The following is a 25,521-nucleotide window of genomic DNA, read 5'->3' on the forward strand; positions in this document are numbered from 1 at the left end:
AAAGCTAGCAGAAGCATTTAAATAGGTTGTGGAGCCCGACATTGTTCTTTGCTACATGTGTATATGTAGCATGTATATGTCTGTCTAAAATATTCTGTACTAGTATTCTAGAGCTCTAAAATGGAAGGAGAAACTTCTTTAGAAGTTGAAATAGATCTTACCCATGTCTAATTTTGAAAAAAAAAAAAAAGAACTTAAAGGCTTTTAGAAATGTTTAGAAACGTTGGCATTATGACAGCAAGTATCTCTGTCATAACGTCATACGATTAACTAGATCAGAAACATTCTGGGATGTTCTGATCAGTTATGTTAATGCGTCTTTTAAAAAGTATAAAGCCAATGCTCTATAAAATAGATACTTGAAAAACAGTTTTCGTTTTCCTCAGGCTAGTGAGATTAGAGTTTCATAATCTGTTTGACCAGCTGCGGAGGACGTTCTTTTTCATTTTTTCTTTTTAACTAAATGAGCTTCATCTCAACATGATTAAAAAAAAAAAAAGAATCAAGCTTCAAAAATGCTCGGTTTTCACACATACTTTTAAATGGGAGCAATTGCATTATGATGTCTTGTTGCAAATGTAATTGGGTTGGAGGTCATTAAAGACTTTGAATAAAAGAATTTCTAAGTTTCCAAGTGTGCATCCTTCCCTGTCAAGAATCATCCCATTTTTGGCTTACAGACGTAATTTTAGAAGATCTTACTTTGCTGCCTCTCACATCTTACGTGTTTTGAGTGTGCAGGCACCGTTGAGTCAAGCTCGCTGTTGTTCAGTTCAAAAAGCAGTGGTTTGCCTTGTGAATTAATATTGTTGATTAAGGTTACTTTGAAAGGTATAAAGACGTTATTAGATTTCTTTTTGTCTGTGTGTGTAAGAGAATGTGTGTTATTTTAGGTAATAGGGAGAATTCCAGCAATATTGGGCAGTCTTGCTAGTTCATTGCACAAAATTAATAGCTTTTCTTTTGTTCTTACTGGGAATCAGATTAGCCTATTGATTAGAAATTTCTGAGCCTTTCATATTTACTTTTTAAAAGAGCACAGCAAAATAAGATGTTTTGTAAAGCCTGTTAGAAATGTTTATATTTCCAGGTCTTCATGCATCTGTGACAAGGAATGCATTTTAAGGAGACATTTGTAGAGCACCAGGGGTCTACTGGAACCGCTGGTCTGTCTCCAGGTGTAAAGTTTCTGAACACCCACTTAAAGTGGCAGTTTGGTGATAAACTTAGTTGGGAATGAAGCCCCCGGCGGTGAGAGGATTGCCTTGTTCAGCAAGTGATCGATAAATATGCTTTATCATGAGTCAGATGTTCTCTAAATCATTGCAGGAAATTCTGCTCGAACCCCTGATGTTTGTTTTTGCAGAGCTGTTGGTAAGAATACAGCAAGCAGCAAAACCAGATGTTTTACTAATTAATTTGTATTCACAATAGCAGTTTGTCACTAGCACAGCATATCCACTGACGTGATGTTTTAGACATTCTTATGACATAGCATCAAAAATTCAAGAAGTTGTCTGAAAACATTGAAGCCAACATCAGGTCTTCTCAGGAAACCTGCTCCGAGAATGGCAGACTCCTTGCCGTTCCCTTTGATTGCAAAGTGTTTAATAAAAAGCAAATTAGGAAATGAAAATTGTCTCGTGGATCAGTCAGGTGCAGCAGTTACGCCTGTTCAGCATTATCTGTCAGACATTAGCCTGATTGGGAATGTTTTATTTTGTATAATAGTCTCAAAATCAGACTGAAAGGTTGACTTAAAAAATACCTGATGTATTTTGTGTGTGCTCTGAGGCTGATAACAAACTCTGCAGTTCAAGTTTTAATAACTAGGGGGGAGCTAGGAAACTTCAAAAGGTTCGTGATAAATGTTTTTGACAATGCGTCAGCTGAACATTAGGCAGAATCTTGGTAAATCCTCTCGTAAGTAGTTTAAAATGGAGTTTTGAACTTTTCCTTCATAAGTGTATGTTTAAGATGTCATGGTATCTTTGGGTTTAAAAGATTCATTTTATCTGGTTTATGTGAACCATTGGTGTTTCTGTCTACACCTCTGAGAGTGAAAGGGGGAAAAAGTTCAGCAGTTTTCTCCTTTCAGCAACCTCTGCCCCTGCTCTTGACCATGAGACTCGTGGAGGGTGGAAAAAAGGAAAGGCCAGTTTTAAAGCATACTAACAAAATACTCCAGGTAAATATTGCAGTGAAACTTCTGAGCTGACAAACTTTCCGATGACTTCATCGTGACAACCCTAAAATGTCCTGGTAATAGACAAAGCAATGCTTGCACATGGCAGCTGCTTGTTGGCTTTTGTGGTTCATTGAGAAAAGCAGATGAAAGCAAGTTTATTACTGCTCTTTGAACCTTGCCTCCCTCCCCCTCTCCTATCACCTGAGCCACTAAAAACAAAGCAAAAGCAATTCCTTCCTTGGTTCCCCCTGGAAAAAATGCCTAACTTTACAATTAATACTGCTTTGTTCTTTGAATTTTTATCTTTGCAGGACTTGCTCTGACTTATGGCATCCTTTGTGTTTCAAAAGATTTGAGTTTATAGTGCCATGCAGTGAAGCCCTGACTCAGCAAAATGCTTAGGCCCTTGCCTAATTTTAAGCCTATGAACAGCTCTGCTGGTGCTATCAAGGTCTTCTAGGGATATATGGCTAAAGACTTTGCAGAAAAATGGTCCTAAAACTTTGGTCAGCTCAACTAGATATTTACAGAAAATGCCGAAAACACACCGATATTTTATAGGAGCAAAGCAGGAAAAAACATGCATGTTGACAAGCCTAACAGTACTCAGGGGATCTCCAAAAGACACCAATGCAGATGAAGTCTGATGTGAAATAGTGTTAAGGGACTGCTCAGGAACTAATGCTGATGATCCACTCAAGAGCCAAAGCATATAATATACTGCCAATCAGTCTCTTGCCTATGAATTGCAAAAAATGAAAATAGTGTAGCATTAGAGCCTACCACACTGGAAAAATGTTTGCATATATGTTTCTTTTATGTTAAGTGACCTATTTTTAAAATTTTTCACTACTACTAGAGAGACTTAATTTTGTTTCTACAGTCAAATTATTCCCTTCCTTCCTGAACCCCTTTCTTTCTGCCCTCACTCCCTTTAGGGAAGAAATTCTTGTACTTCACAACGGCATCTCCTACTGGCAAATCTCAGAAGCAATATAGACTGGCGCAAAAAGGAGCTGCTTGACTTGCTTGAATGAGCGAAGCCCGCAGCTTGGGTAGTTTTGCAAGGTCTCCACTCCAATTTTGAAATGTCGGCAAAGTGGGCCAGATTTCCAAATGTGCCCAGTATATGGGAGATCACATTATTTCAAGTGGGAGTTGATTAATTCTGTACCTTTGAAAATTACCCCTTTTCTCTGATTCCTGGCTGAAGAAACCTTTTCATAATGATAGTAGAAAATGGGTAACCAGCTCTTTTAGGGACACATTTAAAAAGGTATTACCATTTGCATTTTCATTCCGTGTTGTAATTCATGTTACTATTCATGAAATAATATTTAATGGTTAAAATCATATATTAGGCATGAAGATTCCTAAATTTGCCGTTCTGTCATTGCGTAGTAGGACACCGTGCAGATTAGTCTTTGCAGGACTTCTCTTTTCGCCCACCCATACGTAGTTGTTAGCAACTTCACCCAGGCAATGAAGTTGAACTGATGGTAAAAGGCTGGGAGGACAGTGGAAAGAAAGTGTTCGAGAGATGTAAAATACTGCTTAAGGTGTTCTAATTTCTGTTCCTGAGGAGCAATAAAGCATAAATTTTCTGTACAGTCATAATAGTAATTGTAATGTTACCTATAGGATGGAAGAATAATTTGTGTTATTAAACACCGTAACTATTTTCAGTACAAATAATAGAGAGATTTTCTTTTCTATTGCAGTAATGTTGGCTCTTGCATATAGGTTGTGGAAAACTTTGTTTGCAAAAACAAAGCTATTGTTTTAACAAAAACCACAGAAATTTCGCCTTTCATATTGAATCAGTAGCATAATGAGTAGTGGAGCAATAGTTCAACATCAAAGGAGACTTCTTGGATATATAGTGTGTTGCAACAACAGCGAAAAAGTTCCCACCAGAAAGGAATTTTGCCATATGTGAACAGCAAACATATGTATTAGGTTAAAACCATAAGATTTCCTTTGCTTTACACCAAAACCAAGAGAGAACTTAAGTACAGAGGTTTTCAAACAGTCATGCGCTGGAATGCAGCATGGAGAACGAGCAGTGTTTGAGGTTCAGAGCAGTATCAGTGGTCAAAAGCTCTGTGAAAACCCAAAAAGCACTGAGGATGCACCAACAATTTGGCTCAAACATCAGTATTTCACTTTTTAAAAATACATGTGTTTTGCTCTGACCCATGGCATTACATCAGTGATCTTCATAGATATAGTTTCCCAATTTATTTATAGTAGTAATAAACCCAGACAAATTTACATAGCTCCATAAAATATTTTAGCAAAAATAACAATTACTTTAAAAATTCTGAGATTAATTTTGATGGGATACTTGGCCTGCTTTCTTTGAATAGAGTTGCATTTGACTTTAAATTCTGAGACCACCTAGTATAAAGGAGAAGTTTTTGCCCAGACAGCCCATGCTTCCAGCTTCATGGTGAGATAAAGGTACTCAAGATTGAGCGTTTTAATGACAAAATTTTAAAGCATCTCCATTTATATTTCTGGAACAAAATTTGCTTCAATTTTTGTTAACATTCACATGGATTTTCTTTAAAGTTCCAGAGCTACGTTTTCTTCTCATGAATGGGGAGAGAAAACACATCAATGGATGTAATTTGAATGTAGAAGGCACTTAGAGGGGCCTGTATTCAGAATTATTGTTGGCACATGTTTTGAGGATGCAAAGTAGAAGCCGCCTTCTGTGGGCATTAGTAAGGAGATAATTAAAACTACAGTAGGTAATTATGGTAGCTTTTATTACTGCATCTTTCATTAACTAATTATATTAATTTGGTAATGTTTGAAAAATTCTTTGAAGATGAAAAGTGCTAACTGTTACTACCTTTAATTTTAGTATTAGTCTGCACTGGTCATAAATATTGAGGTCTTTTCTCGATACAGATGCACATCCATGTGTGCGGAGTTGCTGGTACAGCTAATAAGAATTACAGATGTATAGCAAAAAAAGACTCTGCCATTATCTGGCATAATCTGATCAGGATGAGCAGTGACTTTCCTCCTGACACTTTTTGTTTCAAAGTGAAAATACATTGGTATTTAACATTTTCTAGAAGATTTTCCTTTCCTTGTAAGTGTCACTTATTTATTCAACCCTCAGTACCAGAGAGAGAAATTGTTGTGATCCCACACTTGCCATGGATGTGATGGCAGCAGGAAACAAGCTGTGCCTACTCCCAGGAACACACCGAAAGTAGGAAATTATTTGAGGTTGAAGAAGCAAAACGTCACACCTTTGTAAATACAGTATCTTCACAGTAATAATAAATACCAACTAATTAAAAATAATAATTATTTCAGTTTATGTAATTCTTCCAGAACTGAATTTTCTTTCAGGGAATCCAACATTTCTTTTTTAAAATATCCTGTGGTTAAAGGATAATGAAATCAGTTTTCATATATTAAAGACTAAATCCTTCATATATTCCCATTTCATACTTGTTCATGTGATTCTTAGAACTCTTTCTTTTACCAGCTTTTAGTTGATTTAGATTAAGCCCTGTAATTAATGCCAAAAATTTATTCCTGCCTTGAAATGGGATTTTGTAATGCTGGCATCGTACCTTTTTGTCTCTCTATGGCTCCTTGTCAAAACTATATGCTTTACAAGTGGTTTTGTTGTTTGGTTTTTTTTTTTTAAAAAAACCAAACTCTTTTGCAGCCTCAGTCTGGCACCCAGAAGTCAGGCTGAATTCCTCCGGTCTCATGCATCATCCCAACATCTCTGCGAGCCACACAGGCCAAACTCTGCACCAACTCCACATGTGCTACTCTGTTGTCTCCAAAGTGCTCCAAGTTACCGTGACCAGAGTTGGGTTTGAAATAAACTCCATTAAACATTTTGCTGGTGATAATCAAGCCACAATAGAATGATAGGGAAAAAAGTGCCTACCCAGAAATGCAGTTCAGATGTTCCTTTCTCCTTTCCTATCAGCCAGTACCCAAACGTTTCAGGTATCACAGCGACAATGAGGGACTCATCCACCAGCTCCGCTTGAGGTCCCAAAATCTGACCGTAATATTTCAGCGGCGTAGTCCCAAAGCCATTACTTTTCCCTTCCATCCTTCTTGTGTCTCTCAATGTTGTATGCGACCACAACATTTACAATATGATTTTATTTTAGGATCCTTTCCATTTTTATAAATAAATCAAATGAATGTTCCTTTTATACAGCTGTAATTCACCCACATTGTTGCAGTAGAGCTTATTATCTCATTTACATTTTTAAGTGCTTTTCAAAGTGTAGGATATCTGGGCTGGAAAGCAAAACATTTCATTTCTTTGTTCTCAGGCCAACACAAAGCACTTCCAAGGTCAGGTATGGTGTAGACTTTCAACAGCAAACATGTTTACATGGCATTTGAAAGCCGGTTTAACTGAAAAAAAAAAAAATACTGTCTTTGTAACAGTGATGTAAGTCAACTTAGCAAAGCTGAGGGACGGGGATTAATTCTGTACCTGGAAAAATTTAACTAAATAAGTTAGGCTTTGTTTTCCGTTCAGGGAAAAAAGCCTCTGACACTTAAAAATTGGCCTGTTTTTTTAAATTTTTTTATCCCTTTTTCTTCATCTCAGCAGTTATTAAACATAAGCTCTGTTACTCTTTGGGCAAAATCTGACACTTTGAAGCTGTAGAATAAAAATTGTATTTCTGAACAAAACAAAACAAAAAACATTGTTTAATTTTACAAAAGAGATGTTCTGTGGTGTACCTGGGGTAAGTTGTCTGCTGTTTTTAAGAGCATTCTACGTGACAAAAGCTGCTCTGTCAGATACAGGAAAAGATTTGAGGGTACTGGGTAACTTCAGAAACAGCTATCAGCATTCAGGCTCTGGCCACTGTGTTTGAAGCTTTTTGACAATAGAGAGAATTTTCAGTGTGCATTATTCATGACATCCATCATGAGTCCTCCTAGAAAATTAAAATCATGGGCAACAAACTTGCTTGCTTCTAATTACTATTTTCAGAGCTAATCATATGCAGGAATCTACAGCAACCATGAGATTTTGATGTTACTTTTTTTTTTTTGGCATGGCTTTGATCAAATACTGATCTTTCGGCTTTGCTTTTTTGTCCTTGTGCTGATAGGAAAGCTGAAATACCCAAATGAACATTAATTACTCATGGAACATCCTTTATACACAAAACTAGATTCTACAAAGTGACCGGTAGGAGAGCTGGTATGCAACACAGCAGTAGTCCAAAAATGGTCAAGTTTGAGGTATTCATGGTTGATCAGAGGAGTTAGTCTTTTTTTTCTGCCATTCCAATACAAAACGTACCAACAGCCAGTTATGATGTGATTGGAAAAGTCTGTAAACTCATGCAGTATATTCTGGTTTGGACAACTGGTGAATGGATAATTATAAGACTTGATAGTTTGCTATGCTTATATGCTATAGTAAAAATACCTTATTTCTAAATTGTACTTGTTTAAGACGTTGTCTGCTCTCATAATGAAACAAAATACGTGCGCTCCATGCTGGCAAACACTATCTAGAGTAGGTGGACCTAACAAAGACTGTGCTATCTGAATTTCCCAAATTAAATTTCTTTAAGATGCATTGCAAACCCTCAGATTTAAAGGAACCTCTCATTTTATGCTCTGCAAAATATGTTTGTCTGTTATAAATAAGAAAAGTAAAAATGGAGAAATTAAGGAAGGAGACAGCAGCGCACCCATTCTCTTCTTTGCCACCATGTGGTTGCTGTCTTTACCAGGAACAATTTGAGATGCTGTTTTGTATTTAGTACCTGCAGAGTTGTGTGATGGAGTGTGATACAAATCTGTTCTCTGAGACAAATACGTACATATATACACATATACTTTCGTACATATACATGACTCTTGACCATCTTCAAAGTCCTGTGAAAGAGTGAAACTTGCTCTTGAGCACAAGGAGGGAGTCCAGGTAGGACGACTGATGTGTAGCGAGGTTTCCTCCCTCCTTATTTTTCACCAAGCTATTTGGACTGTCTAAGCTGATCACGTGGAAATAGCAGGAGAAGACGGGTCATACTTTGTAGTTTATCCAAAATGTGCTCTGTGAATCTTCCTGAGAGTCGTCCTGTACTGGTTACGTCTGGACACTTTGGAGTTACGGCAGGACTTTTGTCAAATTAATTGGGTCTTTGGTGATCTTTCTGATACGTGGAACGGCCCTGCTCCTTATTACATTTCTACATTGCATGACCTGATCATGTTAGTTTTTAAATCAAAGTATGCTTGTTTGTATTTTACCTTACAAAATTAGATGTACAAAAAGAAAACAAAAAGCCTACAATTCACACATATATTTCATTATATTAACGCAAATTCCTGGTACTGCAAGACTTGTTGAGTATTGAAGACCAGTTATATATTCAAAGCCTGGATTTCAACATTTCTCAGAAATGGTGATAGCATAAAAGTCCCTGAGCAGATTTGAAGTTCATGCTTGGGTCTGGTTAAATTTTTTGGCATCAGAACATGTAATAGTCTTATAGCTATAAGACTTTAAAGTTAACGCCTGGCATCACTTCAAAACAATGTGCAAGATCTATCATAAGTAGTCCTCTTATCTTATCTCAATAGCAATTTTATCCTGTAAATGATTTGAGAGTACAGTATTTCAGTGCTGTGGAAAAGAGCAAGGGTTTTTTCTGTTAAATCTTTGCACTGCTAGTACTTTTAATGATCCTGGTTTATGTATGGGTATTCTACTTGGAGGAAGCAAATGTTAACCGTACTGCATGTTCTGCAAAGTGCACTAAGAGTCCATGGACTGGTTGGTCTCTCCTTTCCAGGGCACTCTGCAGAAGGTCTCTGTGCAGCTCAGCTTTTCAAAAAAGCAACACTGGAGGCACCTTCAGTGTCATTTATAGCGTATCTCCAGTGCGAGTCCCTTCCCAGGTCCAGTCCTGACTCTGCGCCACGCTTTTCAGCTGATGGGTAGCAGTGCCCTGATTTCCTGGCATACAAAAGATAACTCAAAATATTCCCTTTCTGCTGCCACAGCCGCCTCTGTGTTGATGTCAATCTAACATCCACATTGTGCGCTTTGCTTCAAGTCAGCACTTGCAGTTAACAATGCCTTTATTCAAGCTGACAACATCACTAAGCTTTTAGTAAATGTGTAAGTAAATGTTAAGTGTGTATTCAAACATTCAACAATGACTAGGAAACTTTAAAAAAAAAATCTTTGAAACTTTGTATTGTTTGTTTTGTGTGTATCTGTTAGAAATAACAGACTATCAGTTCCTTGGGGCATGACTGTTCTTTTGTTAAGCATGTAACAAAAAGATCAAGGCTCTGAGGGACTGCCGTAATAAAAATAAATATATAAGCAGAACAATAATGACAAAATAAATTTGTCAATGCATTTTATGAGCCCGGTTTAGAAGTGATTATTTCTGAACTAAATAAAGACTGGCTAGTTGTGGTAAAATGACATGATCATAATATTTCTTTTATTTATTGCCATTTATACTTCATTTGTAGATCACATGCTAGACTTTATTACGGGGCGGGAGGGGAGCCCCTCATCTCGGCGAGCATCCTGTTTCAATAATATGGAATACATTTTCACTGCAAATTCCAGACATGGTTTTCCAGAGGGAGGATTATTCTTCTGGCTTAAAGGAGAAGTTATTGGTACACTACAAAAGTGTTCCTAGGAAGCCCAGGTTGTACAAATAAGTCGATAACAAAAATCTGAGACATTTGCAATTGCAAATGCAATTGTTGCAATTGCAACATTTCCATATCCCTTTCAATCTTTGAGGATATTTATTACATTTTTAGTATGACTACTTGTAGCCTATAATAAGATAGAACTACTAAGATTTAACTGCTCCTGTTCAGTCAGTGGTCCTACCTGTGCAGAATAACTTTACTCGGTAAGGGTGGCCAAACTGGGTCTGTCACGTCTTAGCAGCTATCATGTACGGCTGGAAGCAGCTGTAGCTGAAGAGCTGTACTGATACCGCACCGTTTTCTCAATCAGCTTGTTGAACGACATTACCTGTGAGTTCCTCTGCCATCCCGTGTTTCTCACCCGTTGGTATTGTTTCAGGTCTTAGAAGATGAAGTGGAAAGTTACCGCGTTCAGGCGCGGGCTGCAGAGAAGAAGCTGCAACGCAGGGAGCTGGAGACCCACGAGCAGGTACCGGCTGCTGTCCCCCCTAGTCCCCTTCCCTTGGGCAAGGAGGTTCGATGTTTAAAAATAATATCTTGCTTCAAAGCAAAAGCACATATTTTCCTGCAAAATTTTCAGCTAGCTTTGTTTTCTGTTTTTTTGGTAATAAAAGAAAATTAAACTGTCTGAACCCTACAGGCAAATACTTATCTCATGCTCTCTATTTCAAGTTGGTATTTCAACTATTCTAGCTGTTAAATGATGCATTTATTTTGAACTGACTATACTGTTTTAATAGAGGTTTCTGAGACTATTCTAACCTGTTGTTTAATGGCTTGTATGAAGAGAATTATAACTGGACAATAACTGAGCTAAAAATAATCTTTATTCCTGATCGTACGCATTCATTGTCCTAGCATGTTGTCTGTAAACAGTTCCATAGTGCTACAATTATTCTGGACACTTTCAGTGAAATCAGAGATTTAGTGTGCTTCAAGCGAAATAGTGTATGTAGTTTACAGACTAGTATTGAAACGGAAAGTCAATGATCTGCATTCAAACCAGTTTAAATTGAAGTATTCAGGAAAATATACAGGTGGTGGATATTAGAATCACATATGAATTTATTATTTCTAGAATAGAATTTAGATTTCTAATACAAATCCGTTTTTGCAGCATTTGAGCACTTTGGTGCTGAGTAAACAGTATCCGTAACACGTCCTATATAAAGCATTTTGAAATCTATACCTGCAAGCATAGTAAGTTGGGGTGGTTGTAGAAGAGTAATAATCATTAATTTCAAATGTTTTTTCCCCAGTTGTTGTCATCCTACTTGCACATGGGAAGCCTCATTCACCCTTGGTGTTTACGTTCATGTATTTCCTCTCAGGAGAGTCGGTGATAAGCTATTCTGCTCTCTTCCCTCTCTGCCTCCCAAATCTAGATGTTGGGCCAGGTTCACCCTCAGCTGCAATGCTTGCAGCATTGGAGGAATTTGGTGTCATGAGTGTGTTGGCCTACAAGCATTGCACTTTGGCTTCAGAGAGTGTCCTGGGAAGGAAGAAGGAAAATTAGCTATTTGGTGCATGGTTGTCCCTCCCAGGGAACAGCACTGGCCTGCACGCTGTGAGAGTCCTCTTCCAAATCTCTTTTTTTTTTCTTTTTTCTTTAATCTGTGTCACTGCCATTTTGCTTTTTTCCTGACTCATTTTGAAAGAGGATCCAGAAGAAGAAACAGCAGATGACTTGTGAAATACAGAGGTAAAAGGCTAGACATGCAGATTCACAAGATGGTCCCCCCTTTCTGCCTTCAGGGTTCTCTCTTACATGAGCACCTGGTCCAAACCAACCTACAGGACTGTCCTGTCCACACTAAGTTAATGAAGGACTAGCTCAGCTGGTAATGTCCCATTCCCCAGTGTAAATGGAACAGAAATGCTATTTAAATGACACTGCACTACCCAGCTCAGAGCTTCTCCTGCAAGGTGGTAACTTGTGGTGACACTCATATCTGAGTTCGTCAACGGTCTTGTCTTTGCCATTCATCTGCTGGGAGTTTCTGAAGAAGCTGGAGCCATTGAGGATGTGTTTGTTTACGTGGCTTTGGTCTATTTTGCAGACAAACATTTTGAAAGTTTTTAGTGTGTCTTCTCTGTGACTGGTTAATCCATTTTCCAGAAGAAAAATGCAAAAATGACATCTCTGACATATTTCCAGTTAGTATGTCTTGGCCAGGCTACCTGTAAACATGTTCAGCAAGTATTAACAGTAGCTAACAACTCATCAGCCGATGAGGGAGTTGAAATATTTAAGTCAGTAACTTAGAACTTGCTTTCTGCTTTTACCAAATATTGTCTGAATCGGAATTGCATAAAACATCAAAATTTGCACTGGCGCTATTACAAAGGCCACTTTTCTGAGCTTTTACATGTCTAAATAAGGAGGCGAGAGGGTTAAACAGCTTCTGTTTTTCATTAAAAGGAAAAATCTTGTGTTTTGATTCTATAACAACAACAAACAAATGAATGAGACATGAAAAAACATTTTGTTGTGCTTTTAATTAAAAATAAAAAGCTGTTTCTCATTATGGCTTGTTGGGTGGTATCTTAGTGCTCCGTGTTTGTCTTTTTTTCAGTGCAATGTCCTTATAACTCTTCAGTCTCTAAGAGTGACTGACAGATCCACGAAGCTTAACTCTTTGTTACAATAACCCTCTGGTGATCTCACAGAGTTAACCTTTCTTTATTATAATTATCCAGAGGAACAGAGACAAACTATCCTATAAATAAAGGGGGGAAGTATGTTAGAAGGACTCTGATGGCAAGCCCTGAGCTGTCTAGAGGCGAGCGTGGCGCTGCACTTGAAGATGAGCTGTTGTTTTTATGGAGCTTTTTCATTCCAGTACTTCATGTTCTTGTATGAACTTGTGTTTACTCCTGTTTACTTTTTTTGATCCTCTTTACAGCGTGAGTAGATGCAATCGGGTTATATCTCTGTTGTTTCATCAGTGGTGCGGTATGGCAACGTTATCTGAATGATGCGTTCCAATGCAGATGAACGTACATTTGTCAAAAGTGCCTGGGAACTACTCCCACTTTGACTAACCTGAATAATTTATCTTTTCCATAAAGGTTGTCCTGTCTCTGCTAAGCATGGTTTTCTAGGACGATGGTCCATGTGTTCAGTAATATTACTTCTAGATTGGAGTCTCAGAACTTCATCTTGAAATGCTGGAAGTTTCCTTCAAAAATCAGATGTCCAACTTCTTGAGACATACGTAATTTATTCATGGAAAGTGGCAAACTAGCAGTAAATAAAGTGTAACTCGCACTTGTTATATAGTTTTTTATATATAGGTTTCTTGATATATAGTCCCAAGACAGTTAAAGCAGCCTGGGAAGGTTCCTAGGAAATTTGGGTGCGTCCAAACCTTTTCCTTGCAAAGCAATGCTGAAGTTTCTTGTATCTCAGTAATAACGTAACTGTGGGAACCGGCTTCCCATCAACTAATCCCATTTAGGTTATGTTCCCCTATCGTATACTCTTGTGGTGTATCACTTGGTTGTCTCTGATACGTGCCTAGATCTAATGTAAGGCAAGATTTCTGCCAGAAAGATCTTTCATTCTACTGAAAATGTTTCTCTTCCTTGAGTCATGTGGCTTTGTGCAGTTGTCAGTCATAGTTAAAAAATCTAAATTGTTCATACAGCAGACTTTACATCCTGTGAATGTGTAATTAAAAATGACGCACATCACTGAGAGCTTAAGCGTGTGCCTTAATGAGTCCGGGAATTTAGGCATGTGCAACAAATTTTGCTGAATTGGGGCCTGTATAAGAATTAACGGTAGTGATCTTCTTGCTTTATTACCTAGATTTCTTTAGAATACCTCATTTCATGTCAAATTCCTTTTTGTAAGGGTAATCACCCCAACTCAGTATACTAAAAAGCTCCGAGAATCTCTCTTTTGAGAATTCCATGCAAGAATTTTTTCAGGAAAAAAACCCTATTCTTTTTATTCCTTGTTCTAATGTTTTTAACTGTAGGGGTGGATTGAGTATGATGTAAAATTTCTAATTGGGGATAATAGAGGGGAAAAAGTTCCTCATGTTTGCAAACAACTGAAGTAGCATCACTATAGATCCTCAAACCATAGGAATACTCCTCCAAGCAGTCAAGTCACAAATAGAGTCTTAAAGGAGAGAGATTCTCTGAAGACAGAAAATCAATTATGTTCAATTCATGAATATTACTGAGGAAATGAAGGAGAATACCAACGTAGATTTCCAGCCCTTTAATTTCTTTTTTCTCAAATAGAGTATAAAAAAGGGAGAAAGGAGTTATCTGAATAAGGATGTTGTAGAAGTATTTGGAATAAAATGGAACAGCTTAGTTTGTTAAGTGGATTTCACTCATGTTCAAATGAAAACAGGAGTGATAATTGTAAAAGAGCTATGATTCAAAAGCATTCAGCGAGTTTTCATTTTTAACGTTTATTATTCTGACTTGCTCAATTTTTTATGACTGCTGGATATTTACCACATTCAGCCTAACTTACTGTTTCCATGCCAACTAAATATATTTGTTCTCAGATGAATGCTGTGATGCATCGTTCAGAAATTTTAGTTGCTGTGTAGCATGGAGAACTTCTAACATTTGCCACACCTTCTCCTTGATGGGAATAGTGCTACTGCCTGCAGATTTGTGGAGCTGTGAGTAAAGAAACAGTAAGACAGAGATAAGCAATGTATGCCTATGTCCAAGGTACGAGTCCCAAATAGTTCTTAATACAACGATGGCTGTAAGACTTGAGTAATATTAATATCCCTTTAGTTCAGGGCTGTCGGTCCATATTTCTTTTCAGATTGATTTTTAAAGATATCACAGAGTTTTAAATGCAATCAGATAAATTCACAGAAAATCTTTGCCCTCGCTTCCATCATCCTGCCCTGCTATATATGCTCTGGAAAAATCACGTGGAAGCGGTGGAGTTTCCTCCATCTGGAGGTGGGTGAACCACTGCAGGAAGTTTGGTACAAACCCAGCCTCTCTCCTGTGACAGGGCTTTTAGCTCACGTGCCCCAGATAATTGCGAAAGCCAGGCAGTGCTTCTGGGGCCCCTGCCTTGAATTTCCAGACTTTCTCAAAGGGTTGTCTTTCTCAGAACATGTTAGAGTCGTCTAAAACCAGGCTAATAAGCACTAGGTTAGGTATTTAAAAATAAAAGTTTGCTTTGTGGCCAGCTGCAGGTGAGGAGGATTTAGGCAGCCTGTGTTTTGCAGAGCCGACGAGCACTTTGGAAACTGAGAAACAGTCAGCACGCGCTGGAGGTAGTGATGAAATTCTGCCATTTGCTCTGGTTGCTTCAACCCATGTCACTGAAACGCTTCCAGAATTTTCCCCCAGAGACCCATTTCTGCTCCCACAGAAATGGGAAGCTTAGTCTAGATTTGAATGATCTTAGCCACAGAAGTGATTCACAGAGAGCAGCCCTTGCACTGTCACTGCCTGCGGACCAGGCGATTAACCCCTTGGGCCGGCAGCGCTGGCACCAGGGCTCAGCAGCCTCCGGTGCGATGGGGAAGAAAGTGAGAATCCGAAAGAAGTTTCCACTGTGACTTTCAAGAACAGCAACACCAAATATTGTCACATTAAAATAGTTCCTGCAGTTTCTGTATGCAACCAGCACGGACCGGAGAGGCTGCAGCTGAAGAGCATTTGTTTTTCTGCAGTTCTGCGAGGCTGAGGAGGGTCCTTCCCTCCTTGCCCATTCGCTTCTGTCCATCCATTGCTCTGCCGACACCCCAGGCACTGGGGTCAGGAGGGTACTGCGTACTTCGGCTGTTTTCCTCCCATAAAGCATTTCTTATGTGTATATATATTGTGAAAAATGTAGGAGGCAAACAGCCAGAGGGGTGTAGATCCCGCAGGCTGGCACCTGAAAATCTGCTGGTTCAATGTCAGCAGACAGCACATAGAAGATTTCTTTTCTAACTACTTATCGTGAACAAATTTCAAGTTTAAAATGTTTTTATTGGAAAGAAGATGTTGGAGAGCCACATACAAGCAGTGAAGAATCTGACGTAAGCGAGAGCACGCTGGTCAGGCTGTTTGGTGTACACAGACCAAGACATCCATTTCTTAGTATGTTGTTCTCTTTTCAGACTTCCCAGTAGAGGCTGTTGGGGCAGCATCAGACTGATTCTGGTTATATCTGTATAAGGGACCTTTCACGGATATAGGTGCCCCTATAGGTGTATGGCAATGTCGATGAAGGTTCCATAAAATGACTACTGAGCCCAATTCTACCACTTTCATGTTGGTTAGTGTCTACCATACATGGAATTCCATTGATATGTTCATTAATCACTTTGATACAAAGGTGCCCCCCCAATTTTTAATTAAGATTAGAGATTGTTAGAATAAATCATAACTTTGCATTTGACATATTTTATATTTTGTATAGCATTTTCTTTAACGGCCTACTATGAAAGGAATGCGGAATTAAACAATATAGTAAGTTATACTGTATAGCATGAAGTTTCAGATTAGCAGAAGGAGATAGAAGCTGAGATTCAAGCACAGAAAAACAGATTTGCAGGTGGGATTTGAAAGGAGCTGGAAATCAATGGAGTTGAAAGTTCCCAGGAGCTCCATATGGCAGGAACTGCGGGAGAGGAGGCTCTCACCAACTGTGCAACTGTCAAAGGGAAAAGAGGTAGATGATGATGATGTACGTGTGGAAGTCAATGATCAAATGTTAGCTTTGGTAATCAGACACAACTGGAAAATACACAAGTATATACCTACTTCATAGGACAGAATGAATTATTGGAATGAAGTGGCCAGCTGGAGAAAGACCTTAAAACAGAAACTACAGAACAAATAGTTAAAAGGAAAAAGAGAATTTTTACCAAAAAAGAATAGGCGCATATGTCGACGTGCAGGAATTAGAGAGTATTTTAAAATGTCAGTTTTCTAGCTCTTCGTCTTAAATAGTAGTGAATGAGAAAGAGATCTTTCTTTTAAGAGAGCAGTACATCATATTAGACCGTCTGTGGTTTGCTTGCACATTATCAATGAAGAGAATTTTGTTCTTTCAGAAGTGTTTAAAGTAGGACTACAAAGGACAATGGTGCTGGTATTTAATGCAGGGAATTAAAAAAAAAAGAAGAAATGTCAATGCACGGAAGAGCCAGTCGGATGACAGAAGAGAAGAGCAGAGACACCTCATCTTCAGTGCGGGCTCTCAGCGATGTGTGCTCAATTAGTGAACTGTCCCATCCATTTTTTCTAGGTGATAAGGTGCCTGGATGGAGCTAAAAAGGACTGAGAAGGGCCAGTTTTATGCTGATCTTTAACATAATTTAAATTCTAAAGTGTTATTTTGTTTGCAATTTAATCAGCACAAAATGCCATCGATCAGATGTCCATCTGGGAAGCGCAGCAGTGGCTGTCTCCTGCACTACCCATCCTCACCCATGCCCAAAGCTGAGCAGACTCTTACCAGCCGTGATGCTTTGTAAACCTGGCAGCTTGTTTTCCAGTTGAGATGCTGATTAGATTTTTGTTCTTGAAAGAGGGGAAATGGTGATAGTAAAAGTAGCTGCTGATTATTATCTACAAAGATTTGCTTGTTCACACAGTCAGTGTGAAAATACTGAGCCTAATCCTGCATGCTGCTGAGCTTGTCAGCTCTCCCTGTCGTTCGCGAGCACTCAGCACCTCTGTGTATCAGACACTGAAACCTTGACTTGCTGAACCACCCCAGGATGGAAAGGATTATATAGAAGGTAACACATGCTGGAATGTAAAACTGAAATACATAAATACATTCCAGCGGTGGTGTCAAAGATGCTTATGGCTTTATTTCAGACTTAATTATCTTGGTAGCGTATTAGGAATCGACAGAGCCAGAAATGAACACCATGTGTTTTCGGCTTTGGCCCAGCAGCGCTGGTTAGTGGTTCCTCCAGGTTCCTCCAGGTCAGGGGGTGTGAGCCGTGTCTGAGTCCCCTTCGCCCTGCGGAGGGGAGGACCACTCCTGGCGCACTAATGGCCTCTCCGGCCGATGGAAGGACGGCATTGACGAGAGCTGAAAGAAATAGTGCTCGGGGACAAAGATGGCATCTGCGATGAGTCATTCGGAAGGAGGGGAAAAGAAGTCGGGGATCCTCCAAATCCCAGCTGGAACAATAGAGGAGCCCTGGAGAGGGGGAGGTTGAGAGAACAGCGCGAATTTCTAGCCACAACATTCCTGGTTGTTCTATGGTGTTGACAGTGAAAGCTTTTATTCCTCTCCAACTCGCGTAATCCCAAGAATGCTGTTCTTGCCATATGCAGCCCACTGGTGGTTTTTTTTTAAAAGTTTTGCCTGCCTTCCCTTCCTTTGCAGCTATGAATTATATAGACTCATATTGCTTAACTACAAACAGAGGATTTTCCAGGTGGGAGATCTTGGTTAAGAAAAGAAAGATATCGAAATACAAGCCACTGAAGTAATAAGGCTTCTTGGATGCAGGTTGGAAAAAAAAAAAGACTTAGAGCAGAAAGCTCAGTGTGCAGCGAGCGGCTCGGCATAACTGGGGGTCCGCGTGGGTTAATAAAACAAGAAGGCAAAAATGTTTTGGACGCTCAGATGGTTTACTAGCTAAAGACAGAAAAACAAAGAGGACAGCTATGGCACCAATTTATGTTTTATTGAAACTGTCACAACAGAGGAGGTTCTCCGGCAGTATTTTTTCAGTGGAGAACAACATGGTATACACTTGACAAAATAACTTGCTCAGCTGATCTTGCTTGGTTACTGTTTTCAGCTGAGCCAAATTCATGCAATTTATAGCATCCGTTACTTCTCTTAAGAACTTGAGAACATTTGTGTCAAATCGCATTCTATTTCTCTAAATCTGGAAGAACTAGATTTCAACGTATGTTTCACAGTAAGAGTAGAAATTCCCACTGCCTGAACTAAGAGAGGACGTGGACTAAAAAGCAGCGGATATTCGTGTTTGATTATACTGCGAAAAGACAAATGTTCAGGCCTTGTTCTTTATTGAAAAAATGGATACATCATTTGACTCTTCATTAGGAAAAATTGTTGGAGAAGATTTCAAGCTCCAATTAAAATATTCTCTTACGACAGAACACTGAGATACCTGAAGTTTAAGGAAATTTCAGATTTTGGTAGATTTGGTTCCTCGGTTATAGACATTGCTCAGCGTCCCCTGGGCCAGCTGATGGAGGCAGGGGCCCATATAGACTCGTAGCAGTTTTGTGGGAGTAGAGCTACGCTCACTTAGAGTTTAGGAGTGCTGAGAAGCAGAGGAGGAGTCGCTGCAATTAGGGAGAACACAAACAAGCAGTGATTAATCATTACTTTGACATTCTTTGGGTTGTTGTTCGGTTTTGTGGTTTTTTGTTGATTGGGGTTTTTTTTAATTGGGATGGCATCATAGTAATTTGTCCTTCGCTTGCCCTTTTCAAAGTACTTCCAGAAAATTACTTCAGCAGTCTTCACTTCACCTGAATGAAGTTGACCTATGCAATATTATTATTATTACCCTCATTTAGAAGGATGAGACTTTATTCTGAGATTAAATGATTTGCCTAAGGCTGAAGGAGTTATTTTTAACTTTTTGGTACCCTAACCTGTCTCCAGATTTATTACAGCAGCTCTTTCACGTCTTCTTTCGGAGATGTGTATTGCAGAACAGATGTATAACCTTTTTAAAAATATTTCTCTTTTAAACAGCATTGTAACATACCATTGTTTAAATAATGCAGGAAAGGATTTGAGAGAGACAGGAGATTATTTTTCTCATCTTACTCCCCCTGAAATGTGGAGAAAATTTGATAATAATTAAATGATCCTAATTATGCCTTTTGCTCACTATCCTAGTATTTCCTGGCACACGTGGAATTATTATCCTTCACAAATATTACAAACAGGCAGAAATTAAGATACTAAAAAAACCACAACACCTTAGTTAAGTGAACTGCCTTTTGATTCTTATCTGGCATAAACAAAATATTAACTTCATGCCCTTCAAGACAAGATTTATTTTTTTTAAAGGAACTTGAACAGCTCTTCTGTGGTCCCTTCATTTGCTTTGGCAATGTATACTTCAGTGTCTCATTTGCGTTTTCCTTATGCTCCTCTGGTTCAAATCAAGTAATTTACAATTGGGAGCTCTGGAGAAGATTGCAATTGTTTGGGAGTTTTTTTAATTTATTTATTTATTTTTTTAATGAGAAGGGGATTTTGCACCAGGGCCAGTGTGTTCTGGATGATGAACTCAGCATCACAGACCTCTCGAAAGTAAGAAGGGGAGAGCTCGTTATTGTAAACCTGAATAAGATATGGCCTGGTTGTGGCTGTATAGCAAAGCATAGAAGAGAAGCAGAATATCCTCTACTTTGCGGGCTGTTCTTAGCACATGGATGAAAATGCATCTGGTCATCTTGAAGATGCTGTATTTCTCCTGAATGTGCTTAAATTGTTTCTTTGAAAAAGGAAGGAGAGTGACTACAGCGCACCTAGGTGCCAATGGGACTTGTTCCTGATCAGTCCTGTGCTCCCTTCTGCTTCTAGCCCGGCCCCACAAACATCCTTCGGAAGCTTTTAGAAATAAGGAGTAGCTGCAAAACTGAATTGTGCCACTTGAAGACTCCTTGAAGTAGTAAAATTGAAACTCATCTTATGCTACTGAAAAGCATTGGGCCAGGCCTGGCTGCTTGGTTTGGAAAGCTCCATTTCAGATCTTTCTCTTCTGGGCATCAAAACCAACTTTTCTCTCTTTTGAGAATAGTCAATGCCCAACTATGACAAGATGTCATTGTAGTCTATGAAATTATAACTTCCCTGCTTTTTGCATCACTTTGTATAATTGTGTGAACATTTGTCTCTTCTTTTTTTTCTAATTTATCGTGTGACTAAGCATACATGAGCTATGTGTGGCAACTTCAGCTTTCAGTTGTTTCTACTGACACCAGAGATGATTGATGGTAAAACTTTAAACCTCATATGTTAGCCACCAACCTGAATAAACAAAGACCAGTGTGGCAGCTTAATATTAAAAGCTATAAAACCTTCCTGGGGGTTCACGGATTAAATTAACTCACCAAAATGAATTTTCAAAAAAAGCTTTCTCAGGACTGAAGAAAAACGAACACAACAGTAAATGAAATAGAGCTATCCTCATCCAGCAGACTAAAGCCCTCCTGAGGGCTGAAGAATTGCAATTTTAAACATCTCTCAAGAGTGCAAGAGGAGACACAGTATTTGTGGATCCTAGGGAGGCAGCTTGAGGCTATAAAAGAACAAAAAGCCTTTAAGGCACACACACAAAAAAAATTTTAAAAAAGATCCCTGCAGACATAGCTTTCATTGGTCAAAAATAAGTGTTAAAAAATAAAAACCTTACCCCATTCAAATTAGTATACATTAGCCCACTATATGTTATTTTTCAGTTATAAGAAGTGATTCAGATTTTTGCCATGCACTATTTTAATCTCTTGGGTCAATAAACCTTGATAGTAACTTCAGCCAAAAGTATCAGCATGTTGTTTATGCTAATATGACAGGAAACAGCTGGGATCTTATTTTCATCTTATTGTGATGCAATTATTAGTAAGCACAGTTGAAAGTAACATATTTTGTCTTAGCAAACAAACAAATTGCAGTTGCATCCCAAAGAACAGTTTTCACTGCAAAAAAAGCGTGTGTCTTTTCTCTGAAATAGAGTAAGAAATTAGCCCCAAGCAATATTTCAGCTACCAGGGCTTGTTTCTCATTTTCCTTCTCCATTTTCAGCCGACCCAGTAATAGATCTCCCTACTTTAAAGCACAGTACCTATTTCTTTCTGACTTTCCAAGAAACACCTTCGTCAAAAGGGAACAATCTCCCTGCTCCTTTGCAGAGTTAATAGCAAACATTAACAGCGTTGTGAAAGCATGTATTTAGAGGACACTTGCAGATTAAACTATTAAAACCAGTGACCTGGTTGAAAGAAGACTGTTGCACAATTAGAACATTATTATTTCACTCACAGAGCTGTATTAAAATTTTTGTTGCATCTACTTACAATGAAACTTTCCTGACTTTCCTCTAGGAAAAATTATAATAAGCAGCTCTTGCTGTGTGCCTGGCACCTGAGGAAGCTGGTGTGAGTCCTAGATGCTCTGTAGGCATGGCTAGATCATGGTGTAGTGAGTTGTATCAGAGTCCAGGCTCAGCGCCTGACATCTGCATCGCCTGTAAATGGAGAGCTTGAGAGCGAGTCAGGCCCCTGCGATGGAGTTTCTGTGCTGGTTGGGTCACCCCGACGTATTGGGCAAGGTGATTGATAGTCCAAATCCTCCTAATCGTGAAATAGATCTTCACTATTCAAAATTTAGGAAGTAAAAGCATTTTGCTGTTCTAACTGCCTGTTTCTGCTCCTGTTTCACCAAGAACAAATGTAACATGTTCAATTAACTGGAATATATGTTTCTGCTCTATCAAGGTCCCCGCCCAAATGAGCGGTTGGCTCAGAAAATATTTATCCTGGCAAAGCACCTATGCATAGCTTTGTAAGCTTTTATAGAAGTAGTAGCATAAATTTATCGGAGTAACTTTCAAAAAACATAAATTTTGATCACTGGCTTATATACAAGCAGAGTTCAAACAAGGTTTCCCGTCTCACCATTTTTTTTTCTTTAGATTTGCATAGTGGCATCACTTACTTGCAGCTCACAAGGAAAGCCTCTAATTGCCTATTTGCATAGAGATTTGGAGATTTCTTCTGCATGTCGGAATGACTCATAGAAAGAATTTTCCTAAAGTTTCATCAGATTGTTTTATTCCTTTTGTATTGATAATTGTATTATGCATAATGCGTATTTTGGCATGACCTGCTTTTTCCGAAAGGTGGTAATTGGCACATCTTGCAGTGAACTTTGTGTTCGGTTCTCACGTGTTGAAGCGTGTGCGCTCCTTGCAAGCTAGGAGCTGGAAGTTATAACTCATGGCTTCTTCAGATGTAAGACTGAAGTTTTGATTTGCGGTTGCAATGGTAGATTTAAGCAATTTGGTAACTAAAGCAAAATTAGCACAAAATGGCGTTGGTGTGTAAATCATTGAGGAAAAAAGATTCAATTTGAAAGTTCAAAGATATTTTGTAAGTTAATCTGATATTGAATCCCTTTTATCCTTTATTTACATATTCAGCTGCTAATCCAGAAAAACACCTAAGTACTTGCTTAATTTGAATTAAGCGGTTAATCCTATTGGAAGTTAAGTACAGATGTGAGGCCCTGATTCAGCCAAGTAATAAAGTGTGCGAGCAGTCCTGTGCGACTCGATGGACAGAGCTGAACCAGACTCTCTGTACCTTTTCCTGGGTCAAGATTCAGCCAATACAACCCCACCAGAGAGATACAAAGCGCAATCCTTCCAGCTGATCTGTCTTCATTTCACGTTGCTTTGTAACTGCACCGTTTACTCAGCATCTGTTGAATAAGGTTATGGACTAAAATGTCCTCCTTTAGAAGTAAACATTTTGGTGTGAACATCTGATCTCATAACGTCTAAGATACTCAAAGCTATTTGTTGGAAGTCCCATAGCATCAATGAAGTTGAGGAAGACACAAAGTGCAATGAGAAACAGTTGCACAATAAATAAAAAAAGGCCTTAAAAGCACCTAGAAGTTGAGAAATTTTGTAAAAAAATCTTGGGAAACGGTAATTCACCTTGTCTAAGGGAGTAAGGGGCAAATATCACTCGACTGAACTGGTTCAGATCCCACCAAAGACAAAAAGAAAACTTCTGACTATCAATTTGCAAAGTTATGTCTGTATAAATGCTCTATTGAGATAGATTTAGGAATGATGATTGCTTCTTCAGACCATGTCCCAACAAATGCTTTACTGTTTCCTTTTCATTATTTTTTCCTCCTCTCCATATATTTTTTATTCTTATGTTTTCTTTTTCCTTTCTTCTTCTTTTTTACCTCTTTTGCTCTTTACAGGTCTGTGCTGATCTTTCTTCTCTCTCCTTCCCTTTCCCTTGATATCCCAATTCTGAGTTTACTTGGACTCCAAATTGGGCAAAAGAAGCAAAAAAGTTACTCTCTGGCTTCCAAGAGTAGCCGTCTATATAAAAATTTCTCTTTGTTCTGTTACAGATGACCCATATACGACAAGAATATGAAACCACACTCAAAGGTCTGATGCCAGCATCTTTGAGACAGGAACTTGAAGACACCATTGTATCTTTAAAATCTCAGGTAAATTTTTACTATTCATCTTCAACTTTTTGGACTGGATAAAAACTATCTCTTCTAGACAAGAAATTATGGCCATCTAAAATTTGGCCAAAAATACTGAATAAGTCTCAAAAACAAATCATGGCAGCACTTGCGTGCTTCTCACTCAGTCATCTTTCACAAGGCTTTTCTCCTCCAGTTTCCTCACCTTGAGAACTACCACACTGTATCTTTTGATCCCAGATTTTGCTTCAGCTGGCAATTGAAAGTAGAAATTATGCTGTATTCAGTATTAGGGGTTTTTTTGTCAGCCTTTCAAATACAGCACACAGTTCTCTCTCATCTTCCTTACCCTGTTTCTCCTGAAGGAATCATTTAAAGGATGCATGTAAAGGGTGCAGAAGAGAATGAGAAATCATTTTGTTTTCTTTCAGCCTATATAATAAAGCAAATGGGATATTTCTTTTAAGATAGTGGTCCAAATGATCATTGTGTTATTTCTACATTTTCCAGTACAAAGAGGCTCTAATAGACTTCTGTAACTGCTTTGTTTTTAATATTGCAAAACACTAGCTCATCTACAATAATACAGAAGCAATATTATTTATATGCAATAGACTATAAAACTGGCTAATAGAAACATCAAAATGTCATTGTAAATAGGGAATTACTAATGAATTGGGTGTGTTTCTTGTACGTGGTTTCCACAGAAGTTATTTGATGCTGTCCTATTCGGTATATTAGGAGCTGGAAGAAAACAAAATGTCATCGTTGCCTGAACTCACATGAGGAAGGATAAATAGCAATAAAGAGGAATGATCGTAGATGTGGAATAATGGTTATCCAAAGAGAACGCTGTCAGTGTTCGCATATGGCCCAGTGCAGGACTGCGCATTTAAACGTGTCGGGAAGGACTGGGATCTGTCCTGGGCTGAAGGGAAGAAATGAGAGAAAGACAGGGCAATGCTGGTGACTCAGAGCTGCCCATGAGCTCTGGGAAGAGCAAAAGCCCTGAGGACACGGCATACAAGTTTAGGCTTGGTACCAGCACATGTCTTATACCAATTTTCAGGACCGTTTTTCAAGCAATTACAGATCTACAAACTCTCCATTTCTCTTTCTTACGCAATCTCTCTCTATGGAGATGGTTGGTAATTTAATGTATTTGCTTTTTTTTCTTTTTTTTTTCCTTCTACACAATGCATAAGCATTTTTTGCTATGCGTGAGACACTTCGCCCGACAAAGTGTGCCTTTAATAGAAGTAGGAAATTTTCATAGGGGGAAACTTTCATATTCCTATGTGCTAGTAGTGACACAACTTCAATACTATGGTTGTAAACACTCTGCTTACATGTCAAGGGATTCCTAATGGAAGTGATGCTCTTTCTCATATAAATAGTTGTGGGAAATAAAGAGTTAAGGCTCTACTGGGGA

At 38.6% G+C, this 25,521-nt stretch overlaps 1 protein-coding gene across 5 annotated transcripts in view; it reads left to right on the forward strand.

Annotated features, from left to right (window-relative positions):
* Positions 1 to 25,521, forward strand: part of CEP112 (centrosomal protein 112) — a 197,385-nt gene that overhangs the window by 142,845 nt on the left and 29,019 nt on the right. For all 5 annotated transcript variants that reach the window (XR_012996650.1, XR_012996651.1, XM_076354005.1 and 2 more), the window contains 2 exons: positions 10,281 to 10,370; positions 24,006 to 24,107. Coding sequence is in view for 3 of the 5 variants with exons in the window: in XM_076354005.1 (XP_076210120.1) it covers positions 10,281 to 10,370; positions 24,006 to 24,107 (192 nt within the window). In the remaining 2 variants the exon portion in view is untranslated. The remainder of the gene's footprint in view (positions 1 to 10,280; positions 10,371 to 24,005; positions 24,108 to 25,521) is intronic.

Source organism: Aptenodytes patagonicus, chromosome 16 (genome assembly GCF_965638725.1).
Source record: "Aptenodytes patagonicus chromosome 16, bAptPat1.pri.cur, whole genome shotgun sequence".
In the NCBI taxonomy this organism is placed as follows: Eukaryota; Metazoa; Chordata; class Aves; order Sphenisciformes; family Spheniscidae; genus Aptenodytes; species Aptenodytes patagonicus.